The 21,621-nt window shown below is 41.3% G+C and overlaps 1 protein-coding gene across 1 annotated transcript in view; it reads right to left on the bottom strand.

Moving 5' to 3' along the window:
* ATP9A (ATPase, class II, type 9A) overlaps positions 1 to 21,621 on the bottom strand; it is a 56,037-nt gene that overhangs the window by 11,347 nt on the left and 23,069 nt on the right. The window contains exons 11-19 of the mRNA XM_010569784.1: positions 19,543 to 19,619; positions 18,789 to 18,949; positions 17,882 to 18,024; positions 16,993 to 17,105; positions 13,980 to 14,192; positions 8,374 to 8,535; positions 1,979 to 2,071; positions 1,053 to 1,136; positions 3 to 173 (exon numbers count right to left, since the gene is read on the bottom strand). Of these exons, the coding sequence (XP_010568086.1) occupies positions 3 to 173; positions 1,053 to 1,136; positions 1,979 to 2,071; positions 8,374 to 8,535; positions 13,980 to 14,192; positions 16,993 to 17,105; positions 17,882 to 18,024; positions 18,789 to 18,949; positions 19,543 to 19,619 (1,217 nt within the window). The remainder of the gene's footprint in view (positions 1 to 2; positions 174 to 1,052; positions 1,137 to 1,978; positions 2,072 to 8,373; positions 8,536 to 13,979; positions 14,193 to 16,992; positions 17,106 to 17,881; positions 18,025 to 18,788; positions 18,950 to 19,542; positions 19,620 to 21,621) is intronic.

Here is a 21,621-nt window from a genome sequence, read left to right as displayed (position 1 = left end):
ACCTTAATGCCAGCATTTCTCAGCGTCTCCAGAGTGGGTCTGACATCCGTCTGGAGCTGATCCTCCACGCCGGTGAGACACAGTAGCTCCATCTCCATTTCCAGGCTCTCGATGACTGTGGCTACCTTCAGGGAACGGTCATGCACGCTTAGCTTTGCCTGGACGTAGCGTGCCTGAGGACAGAGCAGACACAGACACAGTCACTCACACAGCCAGCCTGCATTTTTGTGGATTAGAGGGTTAACCAGCACAAGGGTTAACCAGTTAACCTCCCTCTGTTCAGGGATGCCACCTGTAATGGCTGGCAAACATGAGTTGCATGTTACAGAATAAGGCGGAAAATATTTCAGGAAGTTTTTGTCATTTTGTCCCTGTCCTGTTCCAGCTGGGCAGCACGGTGCACAGCGTGTCCTTGTGCAGGCAAACGCACAGCAGCTGCTGAAGTGACACCTGCAGAAAGCCTGGAAGCATCTCCCTCGCACCACAGGTCTAACCACGGTTTCTGCAACTAACACATCTATAAATGATGGCAATAGAGAATCCTAAGCATTTCCACTATCTCATCTCTGCATTTAACTAAACCATTCTCCTTCACATTTTGCCTGCCTGGGGTAAGCAAATTAGTGCTGTGTGGAGACCCATCTAACAAACAACACGCATGAAGCCTATGTTTCCATGAAGCCCGGCTGGATTATATTCTGGTTGTTTGTAGTTTCCCTGGATGTCAGAATGCAACAATGAAAATTAAAAGCCAACACATTTCCCCACACAAACACAACTTGTCTAACAAATGATTAATATTTGCAGAATTTATAACCATAAAAGATTATAAGGCAGGATTCAGGAACTGTTTTGGAGGGTCCTGGCTGGGATCCAGTTTCATACGTTATCACTTCAAAAGCAACTTTGATTAAAAGAACAGCAAGACATTGAAGAATGTCAATTCTAGCAGAAGAAGTAGGGAGATGAGAGGCAGCATTATCACAAGAGGTCTGAGAGAATCACTTCAGTGATTGTTTAAAAACAAATGAAAAAAACAAATAAAAACTTACTTCAAAGTCTTGATATTGCTCTTCCGTCAGAGACTTCTTGGCTACGACAAGAACCCTCAGGCCTTCCCGAGCCATGTTACCACACTGGAAAGAAGTATCACATTGTAAACCATAAACTGCAACTCAAGTAAGATGATTTATGCACACCATTGCAGAGATGGCAATGCAAGATAGCAGGTTAAGAAAATAACCATCCCATTTGAGCAACCTCAGTGAGTCTATAACATCTGATAAAGTGCATGATAAACCCAAGAGGAAAAAAGGAGATCTGCAATGGTCTGTAATCTATCCCAGTGATCAGAAACAAAAATGTCCTCTCTGCTATACCAGTGTGGCAAAAACAACCCCATTGATTTCGTTTTCTCTGTCTCTACGTAAAAGGACACAAGCCTTTGATTTGTAGACTTCACATCTTTAGCTATCAAACTCTTTAAAATAAGACCAAGGTAGTATTATTTTTTTGAACACCAGGGTTTGGGGGTGGGGAGAATCAGTAACTGAAACTACTTCTATGAACTCTGTGTCAACATTACTACTAACCTGACAAACATATCCCAGTAGAAAGCTGCCAAATGTAGTTTTGAAATTAGACCTTTCAGTCTAAAGTAAATCCAAACACAGGATCAAGCCCAGGACAAATTTGGTGATCTTGAATAGCAATCAGTTTTGAGCAAAATCCATTTTATTTACAGGACTTATTCTGCACTAAGTATGTCAAACTTGCCACCTGACTTCCTTGTTACTGCATATATATTTGGCTGAAGACTAATCCAATGAATTGCCGAGATCAGTGACCTTCTGGCTTGCAGATGTTTTAGCAGTTATGTCCGCTCTGCCACATTGACAAGCTTTGTCATATATTGCCCTACAAGGAGAAAAGCACTCGCGTGAGAAACCCTCCGTATGTAGGAGAGACAGCCCCGTACCTCCTCTTCCAGCCAGTCGTTGTACTGCACAATCCCAGCCATCACCACATCAGCCCCCTTCATATAGAAGGTGATCTCTCCTGTTGATTCATCCTGCAGATAAGAAACATTAAGAGTCTAAGTTGGGTCAATATTAGCATATTTGAAGTGGCCTCAGCAACATAAGTGATGAGTTTTCTGCACAACAGTCACAAAAATGTCTGCACTGGGTCAGGCTGAAGGTCCACCTGGCTCAGCACCTTGTCTTGGGGCCAAAGGAGACGCCTATTCAATTGCAGCTTGGTTACTCACAGCAGGAATTAATGCTTTAGACAAGGATGATCAGCTTTTTAATCAGCAACATGGCATCTCCACGCAGACACCTCTCAATCCCGACTGCATGTGCCTTCAGAATAACCTCTAGCCCTCACCTTGAAAATTTATTTCATAATTACCTGAAACAATAAAACGGATGCACAAAGCTTAACAGAGTAAAAATCACTCTAATTTACCCCCTCTGTTACATTATATGGCATAAGCATAATTAAAGCTTATGCTTGCCACAGAAAGGTTAGATTTCTGGCTGTCTTATCTGATACAAGTAATTTGTAGGCTGCAAGCAAAGCATATTTACATTACCACAAATTAAAAAATCCCTTCTAACCAGGCAGATACCCAAGGAGGTCACAGCTATTAGTATTACAAGCTAATGGAAACCCTGGCAATTTCCTCAAAGGAGACAAAACAATGAGCAAGGAACAAACTGCTCTGTAAACCAAGATAGCCACCAGGGATAGGAAGAAAATAAACTTAACATGCAAAAACAAAAAGCCCAGGAAGGTCTGGAAATAGACAGCTGTGAATGAAGAGGGAAAAGTACTTTAGGAAAAAAAGAAATGAAAGAAAAGCACAGTGAACACTTTTTCGTTCTCACACGATGTAATACACTTTGGTCACTATGTAATACACTTCAGTCTGTCCTGCCATTACAGAAACTAGTGGTGAAGGTTCTCATACATGAAGAGTTTGAGTCAGTAGGTAAAAGCCTAATGTCCTGTGGCACTGGCAAAACAGAGTTTACATCCACGGGGGGTGGGGAGGGAAGCAGCACCTGATGTGGATACTAAAAACGCAAAGAAGAGAAGTGTCTTTGCCACTTTGCTAGGGAAATTAAGTAGTAGCCAAGGATAACAAAGCTCCTTTACTGAGCATTTTTTCCAAGCTCAGAGATATTCACAAGGAAGATTCTTATAATTAAGCTTAAGTGTGGTTTTCAATGTCCTGAAATGTCCAGCCTTCATAGACCAATACCCACACATCCCACATGCCCAAAGCAAAATGCTTGTCACTCTACCAAAACAACTAGAATCTGCTTAAATAAAACACAACACTTTTGGCAGTAGCCAAAGGTAAAGGTTTATCTATTAAATTATTTGATTAAAAAGTGTCTAACAACATCTCTGTAGGAAACTGAATAAAGACTCAACTTCCCGTGCTGCAGAACTGGCTTAAGATAGTTTAGATTTTTTGTCCAATATAAATACTGTATCAGCTATCTCCTTGCATTAGTCATTTCCTCTCACCGAGTTCAATAGGAGGTTAGTGCGTTCTCATATAATGGTAAGATCACACTATAAATCTACACAGAGATTTGCCAGTTATATTGTTTTGGAGAAGCATCTTTTTCCACCGTGTTCTGACTCTGGCCACAGTTCAAAGGCTTCTTTCAATTCCAGATATGACAATAGCACTATCTTTGCTTTACAACAAAGATCATTCCACATGAGTAAGGGGAAAAAAAACGCAAAGAAAAAGAATGGAAAATATTGTGGTCAAAGAAACAGGCCTTCTTTCAAGAAGGTAAGTCAGTAAACAGTACAGTAAAGAGTGGCTGCTTTGGTAGAATAAGACTTCTTAGAACTGAAATAATCAGCTACAGAAATGACAGTTGATCACAAGTAAACAAGTAGATATTGCGAAAATATCCCAAACGAGGCAACATCTGCTACTTGTTTTCAATATTAACTGCTACTTTATTTACTAAAAGTTATGTGTTGAAGGAGATCTTTTTATAGGAGCCAAAGCGGACAGGACCAGCAGGGGAGACAGGCATCTCTGCCAAGGACTGCAGTAACATTACTGGGGTGGATGCATGAATCACTTGCTGAAACTCTATACCCAGATTGTACAGGAAGCCTGGCAAGACGATCGCAATGGCTCCTGCTAGCCAAAAAAATTGCAGTTTATAAGAATGGGCAATATCTGTATAGTTGAGCAGAAAATATTACCATTTGAATTCTGCTCACTACCATCCTGAGTGCAGTTTCATTCTGCAGTTTCTCCCTCTCTCCCCTCCGCAGCTGCTCACTGTCTGTTGTCTTCTGGATACTTCATGCTACTTTCCCTCCCCTTATTTCTGTTTTTTAAACAAGCAGCACAGTTTTAGAAGATACACTGAAGACGTAAACACCTTGCAAGTCATGGATCTAAACCAAATGAAGTGCCTACACACGCATAAGTGTATGTTTAATTAAAGAAAATCTTACTTGACAACTACCTATTTATAAACTTTTCTCCTTTTTTTAAATGAAAATGAAAACCCTGCTTGAAGATATTATTTTAGAGTATACAGGAACATAGCAAAGTAATACCCAGACAACCAGCATCTGCTTCTCAAACCCTTCTTCTACACAGGGTATACAGGGAGCTGACTTCAGTGGCTTAGCAGCAGCTCAGTGGCTGCAAAATAAAGACACTCGATTAACAAGCACAACAGAGAGGGGCCAATGCTTCTATTAACAGTATTTACAGGCAGGACCTGGGCCTGATGTTTCTCCCACTGACCACAAGTGGGAGTTTTGCTGGTTTTGCCAGCAGTAATATTCTAAAAACAGAAATGCAAAATAGAAACCTTTCTCTTCCTAACAGGGGAGAATATAGATAACAGATAATTTAAAAGGAATAAGCTTCAAATCAAAGAGAGAGAAAAAAAAGACCAAAAAAAGAGACTCTCTTCCAATTAGATGAGAAAATTTCAGGGTATCCACTTCTCTGCTGAGCATATAAGCGCAATTTAATGAAGAATACCCTGGCTTCAATGGTTAGCCCACTTCTTATACCTTTGATAAAACAGCATCTCATCAAAAGTCTGCACTTACACTAAGCAATGGGGAGGGAGGTTGTTTAGTCCTCCCTCTTTTCTTGCTAATATTTTTATTCTAGGTCTTGAAAAAGTTGCCTGAAGTCTCCACATCATTTTCACTACAAAAATAATGAATCTGAAGAATTTACACTTGCTGTATTTAAATGGATATGCACTATACTTCTTGCAGCTATCCCATGCAGCATGAGACATTCGTGGGAACACTGAAGACTGTGTACACTCAACAGCATTCAGACGGATCTCTAGATTCACAGATTTAACACACTGATTACTTTGGACAAGCTCAGCCTATCAGCCCACTTCAACTAACATTCCTGCCCTTGGGCATGTTTTAATATTCCAAAGCCTGGAACAACTTGAAATAGAAATTTGTCCCCCCTACACCGTACTGTGATGTGTGATCCAGAACTTAAAAGCAGTTCCTTGAGCAACAGAAGACCTTCTAGCAGCCTTCCAGTACCTAAAGGGAGCCTACAAGAAAGCCAGAGAACGACTTCTTACAAGGGCATGTAGTAATAGGACAAGGGGTAATGGCTTTAAACTGAAAGAGGGTAGATTTAGATTAGATATAAGGAAGAAATTCTTCACTATGAGGGTGGTGAGGCACTGGAACAGGTTGCCCGGAGAAGTTGTGGATGCCCCATCCCTGGAAGTGTTCAAGGCCAGGTTGGATGGGGCTTGGAGCAACTTAGTCTAGTGGAAGGTGTCCCTGCCCATAGCAGGGGGGTCAGAACTAGATGATCTTTAAGGTCCCTTCCAACCCAAACCATTCTATGACTCTATGATACTCAGGTAGGATAACACAAATACAGCCATTTGCATAAACTTTAATAATTTTCAATCTGCTTTAAACACAGTTTGTCCTTCATGGGTTTGCAAAAATAATTATCTGCACATATTACAGTTCCATCTTTATCACCAAATCTCTTGGTAACAGGAATACTGAAGTTCTCTGTAATATTTGTTGTTGCTGAATACAACCACTGCGTCACTCCATTTTACATCATCCCTTCATGGTGCCGTTTCTGACATGGGCTGTGCTCGTCCACGGGTCCAGAAAAGTTGAGATTTGTAAAGCTACCAAACATCAGCCAACAAAGCAGACCAAATTAATCTTCTATCGATGTGCAATACTGATCCCAACTGCTTCTAACTAAAAACAAAGGCTACTCCTCCTACTGTTGTAACTTAAAAAACATGGGGCAAAAAATAGTTTTTCCCCCCAAAAAAAAAAAAAAAAAAAAAAATCCCTACCAATCTTATTTTCCCCACCCTAAATAACAAAGCTGCAGATCCCATGAAATGATACAACAAATCATATCTTGCCCTGGATTGTAGGTTTCATATTCATGTTTTAGATTCCTAGTACCAATTATCTTGTCTGTACCCTCAGTAAAAAATAACAAGGATGTTTTAATTATCTCCAAAAGAAATATTCAGACTGTTTCACCTTGTTTGCTTTGTAGACAAATGGAAGTGCCTTACCATAGCTGGGTTTGTTTATCTTACTAACATTGATTCTCTAGCACTATCTTGAAAACTAATGATGATAATGTTGACAATTGATCTCAAATGTTTTTAACAGCCACAATTTCTTCTTCTTCTTTCTTTTTAAGCTAATTTTTTCTCTGAGAGTCTGATCTTGTATTTGTATATAAAACCACAAAGTTATGTGTACCATTTCAGCTGGGCATGTATTTAGCGTGTGCAGTGCCTGCTGCTGCTGCTAAAGGTACTTGCATAAATGCACCCTTTTACCTTAACTCAGCTATTTTCAAACCCTGCTCATGACACAGTGTTCTCAGCATGGCTCCAGGTGCTGTTTATCAGCTAAAAAAAAAAAAGTCTCCACACTTCCCTGCAGCTACAAGTGCTTCCTCCTGTGGTGCTGTATTTCCATGGGGTCCAAAGAGGACTTTTGATGCCTCGCAGAGATCTGGGGAGCACTTCCACAAAATCACTAACAATATCCTGAAGTTATTTGTGGTGGCATTGGTCCAGGATCCCCTCCCTCCTTCCTGCTTGCTGCCGTCTCCATCACCCCCTGCTGTACCACCACAACTGCTTTGGAGATGCAGCGTAAGCTGGACCCATGAACCTGCTTGGGTTCCTGCTCCTGGCTGACCCTGATGGGAGGAAAGCACTCGTGACCTGGGTCGACTCACAGCCCCAGTCCACTGTATAGCCGCCCCGAGCTCTGCCAGCATGACTGGCATGGACACAACAGGAAGGGCAAGAACTTTTAGACAGATGAAAAGACAATCCCAGGGATACAGAGCAAGGCTTCAAAGTCAGCTTAAGCTTCCCTGAGATGCTGCTGGTGCCTGCTCCCCTGGAGAGAACAGTCCTGCCCCTACCAAGCTCCTCTTCCTCCTCGCTGCGTTAGCCACTGTGGGAGGGGACACACAGTTTGGGTCCCAGGGACAGGGTAACCATGACTATTTCTTTTGGTGGCAGTGCTGGCTTCAAGATTTCCTGAAACAACAGCCTTACCTGAGAGATAACGTGGCATCTCTGCTGATTATCAAAGCTGCTGAGCCTTGGTTCAGTAGACACAACCAAAACACTCAGATTTTAGCTCTCATATGTCCCACCAGTCCCACCTATGTCTCCTTGCACACTTGTAGCAAAACCCCTCTCCCAACGTTTTGCAGAGTCCTCAGGGCCCTTGGTTTCACAGTCAGAGGGAAATGCGCTCCCTCTTCCTTCCCAGCACCATCCTGGAGGCCCCATTGCATCGCCGAGGAGTTACTTCCACAGTTGGTGGCAGTGCTGGCTAATGGCCTGGCTGGACAACCCGTTCCCAACCTGACATTGCCCCCGATGATGTATGCACAAAACTACATGGGGAGCTGCACGGCAGAAACCCACCCCCGAGTACATGACAAATTAAAAATGTGAGTGGGAAGAAGCAGCCGGAAGAAGCTGGAACTGTGGAGGACACATGCACCCCAAGTGCTTGAAGCTTGGGCTCCTTCATTATTTTGAGCAAGGGACCAAAGGTCAATAAACTAAAGGTGTCCCAGGGCCCTACAGCACTTACTGCCAAATATGGCCAAAGAAAAGGACGTGTCGCTAAACAAACCCAGCAATGAGATGCTATTAGCTCAAAACAGAGAACCAACTTACAGCCTGAGGTAGAAGAGACTGCAAAACTCAGCCAGGAAGAAGAGCACAGCTGAGAGCAATTGTTTTGTTTCATAAAATAGCAGGAGATTCACAAAGAGGTGAGAGCTTACGCGAAGCTACTTACCCGAACGATTATGCCCATGCGCTTGCTCTCGTAAGTGAAAGGGAAAATCTGGAGGATGGTGAAGTTCAGGATGTGGCCACCCGGTGTCCTCAGCTGCACAGAGGACTGGTCTCTGCCGACCAGCGTTAAGCCCACGCTCTCGGTCCACTGTACCAGGGCCACCTGAGAGGAGAAGGGCACGGTGAGGGCAGCCAGCCCATGCCATACCTCCCCTGAGGAGCACCAGAAGGGAAGGGATAGCAGGTGGGGGCTGCAAAGAAGTTCATTAGTCATTAACGGTGCTACAGAATGGATCTCTTCATATATGCAGGTGCTCCGATATGGCTCTTTCAGGTGGGCTTTTCCTGAGGTTAGAAGCTTACTAAGAGTATTTTGGGGGTTTGGGCAGCTCAGCTCCTGTCTGATTCAGCTGCCAGGCTGTCCTGGACTCTCAGCAGGAGGTGGTCAGCTCCCTGCCTTTGACTGCCACAGCCTGAAGGACAACCCTTCAGCAACGGCGGGCACAGGTACCCTCCACCCAGGCCTGGGGTGCCCAAACCTCTGCCTGGGCACATTAGGTAAATCTCTTTATAAACACTTATTTTTTGAATGTGCTATTTCCCAGTTTCCTGTTTATGAAATCAAGAATTCAAAACGATGTACTCACCCTGGATTTACAGTATCAAAGCCAAAAACACTAACGCAGAGCACATTAAAAATTCATGTTAAAAAAAAAAACAAACAAAATGAGCTCTGTGTTATACTCTACCTGTTTGGTAGTAACAGTTCAACAACTTTCAGCCTCTGTACCGATCAGCAAGACAGCTGAAGGCTGGCTCACAGACACTTCTTAGCAGAAAACCCCTTCTCCTCAAACATTAAAAAAAAACAAAACAAAAAACCCCAAACAAACCCCAGATTTTTCAAGGCACACACCAGAACTCATTTAATTGAACTTACATGGCCATCACTTTGATTGCAGCTTCTAGTATTTAAGGACCTACAATATTGAATTCTTTACAAGCTTTTACTAGATTACAACCAGAGTCACGATAGAAGACTAAAGCCTTTATTTTGCTTCCCTGACAATCCCCTCAGAATCCCCACCTCAGCTGACACATCCATCTAAGATTGAGCCTGCTGAGATACGGGGGTTTAACTCTAGAAGCTGTCTTGGCAGTAACGGATGGAAGCAGCAGCTGACATGAGCCCATATATCACTGGCCTCCAGAAAGGATCAAGGGATACTTTCTCCAAACAGACACGAAATACTGGAAGTATTTTACAGTGACATTTTCAAAGGCATGAGAGTGCCGGGCACATGGTTGCTGCTGACTTGAAGGTTAATTATCCCTTGTGCCTTTCAGGTTCTGCCTTTACTGCCTTAAGTGACCACAAATACCTTAGACAAAAATGGAATTTGTTTTGGGAAATCACATACACAAGATACAGATAAAAATGGAACCTATAAATACTTGCATTGAGTCAAGATTTTACTAAATGAATTGATATAATTGTGTCTAACTGGAGAATCTTTTGTGAACTCAGCTCCCTTTCATCCACAATTAGGCTTAAAAGACAACTTAAAATAAACTTTTCCTTTCATAGAGTAGTCTTAAATCACCAGATAAAAAAAATGAGTTGAGTTGGCTTTGCCTTGAAAGACCTTTAAATTGATTTGAATCAATATTTGGTTTAATATTAGCAAGTTTTTGCGGGCTTATTCACAAAGATTACAACAAATCAAAGGCTCTTTCAAGCTTATCTTTTTCAAAAGTTTCTTCAAGCCATCCTTGGTGCATTAAAGTGTGCAGTTAGATAATCCTCCTAAAAGTCTCCCAGAGCAGAGATGGAGCTTGGGTATCTAATACTCTGGGGTTAATAAATAATTATCGAGATTTTTTCACAGCACGACATTATGCGATGTTCAGTGTGCGCAGTGCTGGCTGTTGATTTGCCCACGTTGGTAAGCTGCAAATGTCTGGAGATACAAATCTCTGCTCCCAGCTCAGCCCATTAAAGCATCTCCTTTGCTACTTTCTTTCACAGACACCTCCTCCCTCATTCTCTGCCAGCATCTCTTTTAAATCCTATGTCAAGAAGCATTTAAACCTCCTGAAAGCAAGCCTTGCGCAGAGGAACAAATGGATGAGCAGCACATCAGAAGTGCTACGTCACACATGTGACATGCTTCAAACTAACTGCATTGCATTGCGCAACGACAGTCGTTTTGGATGGTCCCGAGACCACAAAGAGGTACGTCAATGGAAGAGGAAGAATAATAAAAGAAATCCCCCTTTTCCATGCTGCTCCTGAGCAGGCGTGGGTCCCGTCAGCCTTTAATGGCCCTCCAGGTGAACTGCATTCAACACTGGAGGGAAGTGGGGCTGACCCCTTTGAACATGCCACTTCCCAGCCTCTATAGTGCTTAATGAATAATTACTGAGAGGGAAAGCGATGTAATTTTGAAGTGTTCCTATCAGATGTACTAAAAGCATTGGAATTACCGTATCCATTGAACAGGCAACACAACGGGCCCAGCCTCTGGGAAGTGCCCCGGCACTGGTGGACAACACCAATGGCAACAAAAGTGCTGATGGCTCTTCTGGCAGGGTCTGGGAACCCCGGGACGGGGAGCACATTCCCAGCTCAGTGCGAGACAGAACAGGTTTACTCTGCGCCGTGCAAACGGATAACTAGAGGTGCTCTCAGTCACAATGAAAAGATGAGAAACTTTCAAGATGCAAAAATATGTTTACAGCTTAAACCGAGGAGATTTAAAAGCAGGCTTCAAATCCCTCAAACACCTTCAAGACAGCCCATGCTCACTGATGAGGGGAAATCAATACAGTCCCTGACCGCACTCCAGGAGTTTGCAGCTGTCCAGGCCAAGTCAGATACATATCTGAGCATTACAAAGCAGAGCAGCTACAGCAGCTCAGCACACTATCCCCCAAACTTTGCTTTTTCCGACAATTAAATTACCTAAGCCACCACTGAAGTGGATATCGACTAATAAATTTCATTCTAAAGAGACAAATTGATCCTTCTGTGCCATGAGTTGCTCTACAAACATCCCATTTAGGGTTGCCTAGGCAGACAGACAACAGGCAGAAACCAATTGATCGGTGCACCCTTTCATGTCCTGGCAGCTGCAGCGGGTTGTCAGGGTTAAAGACTGTTTGCCCAGGAATCCCAGGCACTCTTATCTCTGATCAGATTATATCTATTTCATTTCCCCTGTTAGTTACTGTATGGCTACAACTGACAACTGGCTTGCAGAGCCCCAAGGCTGTAACCGATATCTGAATAAAGATACTTCAAGACTTCTAAATGGCAGCGTGCACAGGAAACAAATTTAGGAAATCCTGCTTTCTGTTACAGGAAATGAATCCTATGCCAACTGGTAGAAATTACCCTTGCTGTTAAAGTAAAGAGAATACAAGGTTTTTGTACTCATTTCATAAACTGACCTTCCCTGCCATGGCAATATTTTATTGATATAGGATTTCAAAGGCTAGCTTTAACAGAAGTCCAAAGCCATTCCCCTACAGGGAATATTATTTAACAGCATCGCTCTCTTCTCAAGGACTCGACTTGTGCTGATCCTGCGTTTTGTACCATCTAGTATGACATACACAGAGCATGTCTAAACAATATTTGTATATCTAAGACCTACAGACAAGATTTCCTCAGTGTAGCAAAGCATATCTGATTTCTGAACCTGCTGTAATTCTCTACTTAAGACATCACAAGAAAGGAAAAATGAATTCAAACAATAATCTTGGAAGGATTAGTTATCATGCTATAGTAAAATAAACAAACAATAATCCCTTGGGTATTTGAGACAAATTGCTGCATAAATATTTTAAAGACAGAACAGTATAAAGTGAAAAAGGAAAAGAAAAAATCACTGACTTCACTATATACCACAGTATATACGTAAATAAACAGATGATCTGTGCAAAAAAAAAAAAAAAAAAAACCCAGAAAATGCTCTAGGAAAAAAAAAAAACCCAAGCAAACCAAAAAAACCCCAACTTAAATGCAGATCACAAAAATTACCATCTGGAAATCATTCAGAACTCATTTCAATCCAAAGGCAGTTGCTTTCTGTAAGCTGTCTTTACAGGGGAGAGGAACACATTAGAGGAGAAAAGCAGGTAAGCAAAACACCAGCCTAGATTATGTGGTGGGAGAGGACACGCATGCACACTGCTCACCAGCTCCAAAGCCAGGGAGCAGTAAGTGCTTGCTGTCACTGTAGGCACATCAATGGAGGAGGGCAGGGGGGGGAAGCAAAGATGCAGCTTTTGTATAGTACAGACAAGAACACATTATATGAAATGAATGAATTGCCTACTTTGGAAGAAAAACACTATAGGGAATATTTTGAATGTACATGAAATGTGGAAACTAACTCTGTGCCAGTCTTTCAGTAATACATGCAACAATCTCAAAATCTTCACATAGCTGGGCTTCTAACGAATAGATTTATTTCTATGCAAACAATTTCACACCTCTAACAATGAAGAAAGCCAGCTTCTCTTCTGATGTCAAAGGTGAAAATGTTATTATCAGAGGCAAATCTGTTTTATTTGGGGCAATAAATGGCAGAATGCTTTGAATGTAGTCAAATGGGTGATATGCTCTCATATCATCAGTAGGATTCATTTCAAACTTCAGCCTCTTTCAATGGCACAGAGCAAGTGTAATTGTACAAATTAATAGAAAACAAATTGTTTTACCTTGGTTGCTCTAAAGAAGATGTATCCAAGAAGCATAACCAATACATGAAACCATATTTTATTCCTCCCGCCTTCGTCACAGAAGGAAACAACACCCTAATTAGATTTCCCAGATTTTGCAGAGGGTGGCAAAGAGCACTTTAATCCTAAATCCTGCATTGAACGTGATCTCTCAAGTGTTCAGTAAAAGTCCCCATCAAGTCTCTGGAGTGCTGTAAAGTTTCTGTCTACTGTACCACCCTATGTAGCCCTGGCTGGACTGGGTGCCTGCAGAGAACTGGCAGGGCACAGCTTTGCTCTGAGACAAACTCTTGTGCACTTCACTCTGCAGAAATTAACTCAGACTCTCGATCTGTCCCATCCACATGGGAAGGGATGTGTCCTGGGTTAGAAGTGCTACCCAGCGTGATTTACAACCTCTCACTTGGTCTGGAAGTTCGAACACCTTGCAGATCAGGGACAAGCTGACTTGTGGGAGTGCTCTAACCCCCTCCCACAAGCCGTGTTCCCCCCCCCCGCCCAAGACAAGATTGCCTATAATTTACCAAACGTGGTCAAAGGGACTCATGGCGTTGAACTGCAAAATATACCCTGGACAAAAGTTGCAGAAACATGAGCAAAACTCTGTGATGCAGAGGCTGATACAACAGACAGATACTAGTCACCATGTAGCTCTGTAGTTTCGGGCAGAGACGCAGGTTTGGCTGAAGTATGTCAGCTGAGAGGGTACTTATGGTCTATTCATGGGTTATCAGTGCAATAAATGCATTAAAATATTATCCCCTTCACTAGACTGGAGTATTTTCACCAAATAACTCTCTTTTTTCAGCAACAAGCAAGGCTATAGTTTTATTTTTATACACCCAAATGGATACTGACCTCATCAGGACTGGAGGCCTGGTACACCCTGCAGGAGTCCTCATAGTGTCTCTCGGCTTCAGCCTGGTCTGTCACCCCGTTGGACTCGTACACTGGTGTCACGTTGTGGCACAGCGCGATTGCCTTCACCGCCTCATGTACTCGGCTGCTCATGGTTTTACGCACCTTCGTGGCTAAGGTAAGGCCCTTCACAGCAGGCGGGTCCTGAGATTGCTTATAAAAAATGAAAGCAGAATAAAGTCTTATTGCAGAAAAAAAAAAATTAAATTAAGTTTTTACTTCAAGTGAAGACCATCTATGTAGCAGCTGTGCAGACTCTTGTGTTCCCAGGAATGAGACGCGCTCTTCATATACCTTAACTCAAACCATCATTGGGAACACACCCCAGTGTAATGCAACTTCTTTATCATTGTTACTGGTGGAGTAAAGTGCCCCAAAAGATTTACCTAAGTGTTTGGAACATTACTCTAAGAAAAAGACCCTGTGTTGCAGATCCACCAAACACTGATTGGTGAAAGACCAAAGTCAGAAGACTTAGTAAAACAACTTTTGCCGCACAAAAGAGCAGTGGCTTTGCAAATTTAGAGTCAATTTGGTTTCATGTGCAAGAGAATATAATTGCCAAAACCAGAAAACAGATGACTCGTACGGACCTAGAAAATCTTAATTACATTCATTTAATTTTTAATACTATTTTTAGTATCAGAATGGGAGTCTTCAGATAATTGCACAATTACTAAATTATCCTGGTTGAAGAAGGGACACACAGTGATCTAGTTTCCTGCTCTGTTAACCTTTAGTGTCAAGAGGACAAAAGTTTCACTTCCAGGTCAAAGGCCACAACATGGTAAAAATAAGAGCAAAGAATAAGAACTACAGTTCAAAATGAATCATTGCCAGCAAATGCTTCTCATTATAAGGAATCTCACTTGGTAATTATAAACTGTTTATGAGACATATCCTTTACCAGTGTAATCCATATGCTATCTTCCACACTCTAGTGATTAGGACACGTAAGGTCTTTTAAGTTTAATATTGCTGCTCATCACCACTGTTGCAACAGGCTTTAACCAAATTAAACAACAGTAAACCCTCAGCTGAAGTGCATTTAGATTGACATAAAGCACTAGTCACATGCTGGACTAGTCAGTCACCCAAACTTTCTTGACACATATTGAATACTTTGGCAAATAATTAACCAGTAGTGAAGTTTTCTCTGGAGATTGAGTACAAAATGAGGGCAAATAAATCTGAAGTCTGGGTTTTTTGTTGTTTGGGTTTTGGGTTTTTTTTTAAAAGTACAGTTCAGTCATTTAAGGGTCTCAACACCAAAAGAACCAGATGTTAAGAAGGCTGTGAAAGGAGAGGAGGGAAAGAGAGAGATGGCTAGAGGAGTTACAAGTTACCTGAGACACATGCCAGCAGAAAAGATAATTACTCAAAATACCAGGTATTTATCAACTATCATGTGCTTACTTAAAAGCACATTGCAGCCTGACAATCTGCCCAGGGAAGAGCTATGCCACCAAACGGACCAGTGAGGCCAAGGAAACCTGCTGTGCATCTTTACCACCATGAACAAAATCCAAAAATAAAAACCCCATTTACAGTACATAGTGCCTTTTTCCAGGCAAGAATGCTGGCTTCATGTTTCACTTTGTGGGAGGCGTAGAAAGTGTACTTCAGTCTAAAAACTCTAGAGCAAAGCAAAAACAATGTGACATGAAAAATCCAGTTCACTGCATTGGGTGTACATGCGCAAGGAAAAGCATGGGCACTTTGAAAATTACTTCTGTGGCTTCTGTAGGAATGAAGCAATTCCACAACTATTGAGAAATGAATATGCTTGACATATGACACGGGAGTAGTAACCCATCACTAACGTGTCCAGATTGCATCTCTGGAATCACATTTTACAAAAGAAAAAAATCTAAACGTCAGTTAGTCACAAAAAAGTTATTTCTAGCTGCAGTTGAGAGAAGGGTTATTAACAGAAAGTGAAAAATCATGCTTCCATGATTGCATAATTAGTGACAATTCTTAAATCTTTTATAAGTACCACTCAGAGGGGTGGCTGGAACATCAGCCACTGACAGCTGATTGTTTTTTTCTAAAGACAGTAATATTCTTAATTAAAATCTCATCACTTGTTTTACGAAGGAAGTGCATTTATCTATATGAAGTTTCAATTCATAAGCATCTTGTCTATTGTAACATGCTAAGGAACACAGTTTGCTGACCCAGACAAGTCACATGGCTTTACGTGGTTATCATACAAAACTGAAATAAAAGTCTAAGAATAGAGATGAAGACTTTTTAGATGCTGGCTCATCCCATGATACTGAAAGAGGAATGCAAGGGAAAGACTTCCCAAAACAGGATTTTCCTGTTCTATACTTCACATGTTGACTTCGCTGCCTTGTTTAGGTGTAGATAGTTCTCAAAGCAGTCGTCAGTTATGCACCATGTAAGATAATTGGTGCATCAGTGAAAGAATCCCACTTTTACTATCTTCTTTTTTAACCATCAGGCCTAAAGCAGTGATGCTGGTATACTGTTCTCTGTTACGGCTTACCAAGTACTGATGGTTCCTCTTCCTTTATTATTGCCCCAGTACACAGCAGCATTTCAAACAGCAACTTAATCCACTAAACATTACCCAGTGCCAATTCTTCAACAAAGCAAATGCTGTGGTTGCTCTAAGTGGTGAATATCTAGATAGAAGTATGCTATTTTACAGTTAGACTTCAGTAACGAGACACAGGCACGTACACTCACACTTGCAGATCTGCACATGTGCTGTGGCAGTTAAAGACTGGTGGATGTGAAACAATCTATGAATGTAATAAGCAATCATGGTAATATTTATCTATTAAGCACCCAATGACCTTCAGACTTCTCCAAAAAGTAATAGTTAATAAGCAGATCCCTGCCATGTTAATTCACCATTAGCCTAGTGACCTGGAAAACTGTTTTGTGAACAAAGGAGTTAAGAAATGAAATTTAATTCTACCTGCGTGTATATACTGAATATGTGGCTCTGCACTTCATCCATGGAGTCCAGGCCGTAAGCTACCGTTCCCAGGTGAAGTCGCTTGAAGACCATCTCATTCTGCGTAAGAGTTCCTGTGACAGAAGCAGCACCAGACATAGAGTGGGAACCAACACGCCTATTCCCCACATGTTCTCATCCTTGCTGTACCCCACATTCAAGAGAAACTGGGCCAGAAGCTGAATCAGTCACTGTACCAGGCTCTCAGCACAGGCTGAGGCCAGCAAAAAAGACAGTATTAACAAACCTGAGGGCCAGTTCTCCTGGGAAATAGGTGTGCACATCACTGTGCCAGTAAATAAGAATGAGATTCACCCCAAAGTCAATGCCAGCAAGAGCTGAAAGCATAATTCTGGTCCTGTTGGAACCAAAGAACACTGGAAACAACTTCAGTGGGACATTCAATTTACGTAAGACAAGCTTTTCATTACAGCTTCAGTCTTCTGAATTCAAGCTCAACTTTAAAACTGTAAGGACAGCAGCAGACAGACTGATGGTACATTTCTGCCTGCACATGTAAGCTATCTTCATCTGCCTTTGAAAACTAACTCTAAAGAGTTGCTTTTAATTTTATTTTTACCCTCGGCTTTTGGTTTAATAGCACACTTTAAGTGTTCTTTGAAGTAGCATAATACTCCTGTCCTACCCTACTTACAGTGCATTCAGAACAAAAAAAAAAAGCAAGATTTTTTTCAAAAACTGATTAAGTCATATTGTCAAGGTGACAGGAAATGCATATTTCTTCTAGTCCAAAGAAATCTTACATTATACTCTCTGGCTGGCCAAAACGGTAACAAAATCCAATCAACAACATACCATGACTCAAAACTGTTGTTTTCTACACAGATACCTGTTTTGTCTGTAAGCAAATAGGATATCCTCCCCAGCTGCTCAGGAATAGTGCTGGACCGAACCACAGTCCCGGGGATTTTGGAATCTCTCCGGATCACCCAGCTATAGACAATTTTCCCCATGTCCAGATTCACACGTAAACTATGCAGGAGGAAAGGGGAAAAGAAAATGTATCACCAGTTAAACTTTGGAAAAAATCATTGTGAACTGCCAAAGTGCAATGAAAGGACTTGTCTTCCACGCTGAATTTGAGCTGCCAAAGAGGGTGTTTTGGGAGCAGTATGTTCAAAGTCAGTGGTCGGGTGGCAAATGGGGAGAGGGACTGTGCATTGCTGCAGTGGTACTGTAATTCAAAGATAGATGATAAAATTATGTTGAGAAGAACAGATATAATTTGAGGGGAAGATGGACACAGGGGAAGTAAGGACAGCATGATTGATACGCAGACAGCAGGTTAAAAATGGAACTGAAATGAATCCCAGACCTACACCAAAAGTAACAATCTACTCATTATTATAGTACAATTAAATATTAAAGTTTCAGTCCCCTCTAAAAGGCAACTGGGTCCTATTACACTACATGCTATATAAATAACCCTCCTTTTCCATTTTTTGCTCTGGTCTTATCAAAGTAAGCAGGTAGCCCAAACACTGAGAGAAGGAGCCTTAAATGACTAATCCACGGCCTGAGTTAGAGTCAACGTACGTGTGAATACATTGAACAAATTCAGCAGAAACAACAAAGCAATTCTTATGTTTGAAACAGTAATTTGATTTCTACTTCTAGATTTGCTTAGTTGTCAAATGAGGAATAGATAAGAGTTTACGTGCTTTTTCATAGTAGAAACGTGGAGGAGCACACAAAGCAAGCAGTATTTTGCTGGGAAGAATGAGGAATCACCTTACCTAATGGGAATGATGTTTGAGAATAGAAGGAGAAATCTTATGATCTGAAGATACCAACGGCCTGCAAAGTGCTGAAGGGCCACCATGACAAGCGAGACCACCACGAGAGCCCCAAATAGGATCTTGGTAAGACAGTTCACTTCCAAATCAAAAAGACCAATCTAAAGAATAAAAGGGATACATTTCAAGCACACAAATGAAGATGTTAGCTCAATGTAATATTCACAAAGGGAATGAACTGCCATATCCAAAGAGCTATTCCCCACTAGTCGACTTCTCTTTTAAAACACTACAAACATTTAAATTTATAAGCAAAACTGTTTCCAGCTTATTAAATAAGACTTCCATCCTTTGGAAGCTAGGCAATGCATGAAGAGGTGTGAGAAGACTCATGCTGCCAAAAGCTGCAGAAAATATAAACATCTCTGCACCTTGTCTTAGCTTTGCTATAATAGAAGAACGCAGCAAAATAAGCTTTCCTACTCTAACTTGGACTATCTCATTATAACCATATAAAACAATGGTTTTACCAAACTTAAAGTGAGAAGGCACATGTGTAATACAACCAAAAAAAATAAGAAGAAATAGGTTCTGCTATGGTGACTATCTTAAATAGTAGGCTGGAAGATATGAATCATTATTCCTATGAGGTTGTCCCTGTAATGTGTACATACAGCATTTGGAGGGATTTTCTTCAAAAAATGATAAATTTCTGCCCCTTCTCATTTATTATAAGACTGTTTCCTCACCATACCTTACTTCTTGGGTTTGAAGTATTCATCACACTGCGCAGTTCCCTTCCAGTGTAGAGGACAACTCCCACAACAGTACCTAAACAAAACAGAGCATGCATCAGCTGAAGAAAAACCACCTCCATTTGTTTTCTCTATAAAAATACTTGTTGGATCCAAAGGCTTGACAATTGAAAAGGATTTTTAGCAGGTTATTTTCAGAAGCAATAGCAACCAGAAATTAAAAAGTCTAGTACCTGAAATATAAAACTGACGAAAACATAGACTTTGAACAAAAGACATCCTACAAAAAGTCAGTAAGTCTTCAACCATGCCGCCCATACGGTTGGACTTGATGCAGCATCAGACTGCATCAATTAAAGTGCATGGAAACAGAAGTCAACTGCTTTGCTCTCTTGACTCTCCCTGACCCCCTTTTGATGTCAGTCGTCTCTCCCCACTACAAATAAAAGTTGCTAAGGATGAAGGATTTCTTGGTTTTCCTCCCACCACTTTGAATCCCACTTAGGTGTGGGTAAGTTTGCATTACACCAGATAGTGGTCCTTCATTGTGTGTCAAAATTAAATCAGTGCTCTGGGCTACAGTTCTTCTTTATTGGTGAAGGTTGGCACAACTGGAGTAAACCCAATGAATTTCAACAACTTTCAGAGACAGAATTACCTTATTTTAAAATCTACAATTTACTTTAAGTATTTGTCTAATTGCTGTTCCCACCAAAAGGCGAATCATACCAACTCCTACCTTACTGTAACAGATGGAGCTGCTGGGAGCCTATCAGTGTATTTTAATGCTATGTCCCACAGTTGCTAAAGAGCTGAGAGGAACGAAGTTCTCCCTTTTCTTCTCACAGAAACATAATACAGTTTAGCACCATAAATTACTACAGATTTCTCTTAAAAACTTTGCAAAAAGCCATGAAGAAAAAGCTATCTACCACCAAGAGTTTAAAAGCTGCTATTGCAAAAGTCTAATTTTTTACTAGAAAATTTTAGGGGTCTGTGAAAATGGAGGAAAACAACACTGAAAAAAACGCACTGCTGCAAATACATTGCAGAGTATAAAATGGCTATTCCCCTGCACCCATTAATGATCAAAGTTTTAACAAGCTGCAAGTGAATTATTTTTAAATAAGAGTGATTCAAAAGAGGTGGTTTCTAAAAATATGCTGGGAAACATTCCTTTAAAAAAAAAAAAAACAAACAAAAAAACAAACAACAAAAATCAACAACAAATCACTGGAGCCAGATGGCAGGTGGTAGTAAGATCATCACAATTCAAATCAGCAGATGGCACAGCTACTCCAAATCAACTGCAAACAGTCAGAGTCAGACCCATTCCCACTACAGCAGATGGAGAAAGCCACATAGTTCTGCTTCGTCTTACAAGCAAAGGCTGCCCCAGTGAGATGGCATCACCACAACTTGACAACTTTCACTCACAGAGGAAGAAAAATAACATCCCCATTTTCTCCTAACAGAAATAACCTACAACATGCTATTTATTATTGCCATAGGAGAAACAAAACTAAGTATTATATTGATCAAGTCAGTCAAAATGAGAGGGAAAACCTGTCAGGGCTAGCAAACAGCTTGAAGGCACACTGGTGTGTATAAAAAGAGTGTTTCTAGGGTTTTTTTATGGCCATTCAAAACAAGACTCCATTGCATAAACAGTTTGAAATTATGAAAATACTTGCAAATCTTATTCCTATTAACTGAACTCACAGAGATGTCTATCTACAAATAACTTATTCAGAAACGAGGATTAGATTCAAACAGTATGTTCATTTGGGCAGAGAGGAGGTCGTTGCATGCCCTTCTCTCCTTCCTTCCAGACACCAAGACCACCCAGGACTTCTAAACAGCACAGAATTAGTGACCAGATGGAGCAGAGTATGCGCTGTGCCCTTCTTTGGGGAAAAATGTCTGCACCCACATGTATACTACACACAGCTGAATGTACAGCAAAAGAATAGTTTTTACCCTCAGCAGGCACTGGCTGTGAGCATGCTCAGGGCAGGAGAGTATTTCCCTCTGATTTCAGTAGGACTATTCACTCTAACATCCTCCTCATCCCTGGC

This window comes from Haliaeetus leucocephalus, unplaced genomic scaffold, assembly GCF_000737465.1.
Source record: "Haliaeetus leucocephalus isolate CR32 unplaced genomic scaffold, Haliaeetus_leucocephalus-4.0 Scaffold273, whole genome shotgun sequence".
In the NCBI taxonomy this organism is placed as follows: Eukaryota; Metazoa; Chordata; class Aves; order Accipitriformes; family Accipitridae; genus Haliaeetus; species Haliaeetus leucocephalus.
Note: the sequence above shows the minus strand (reverse complement) of the source record. Positions and strands in the feature narration are given on the sequence as shown.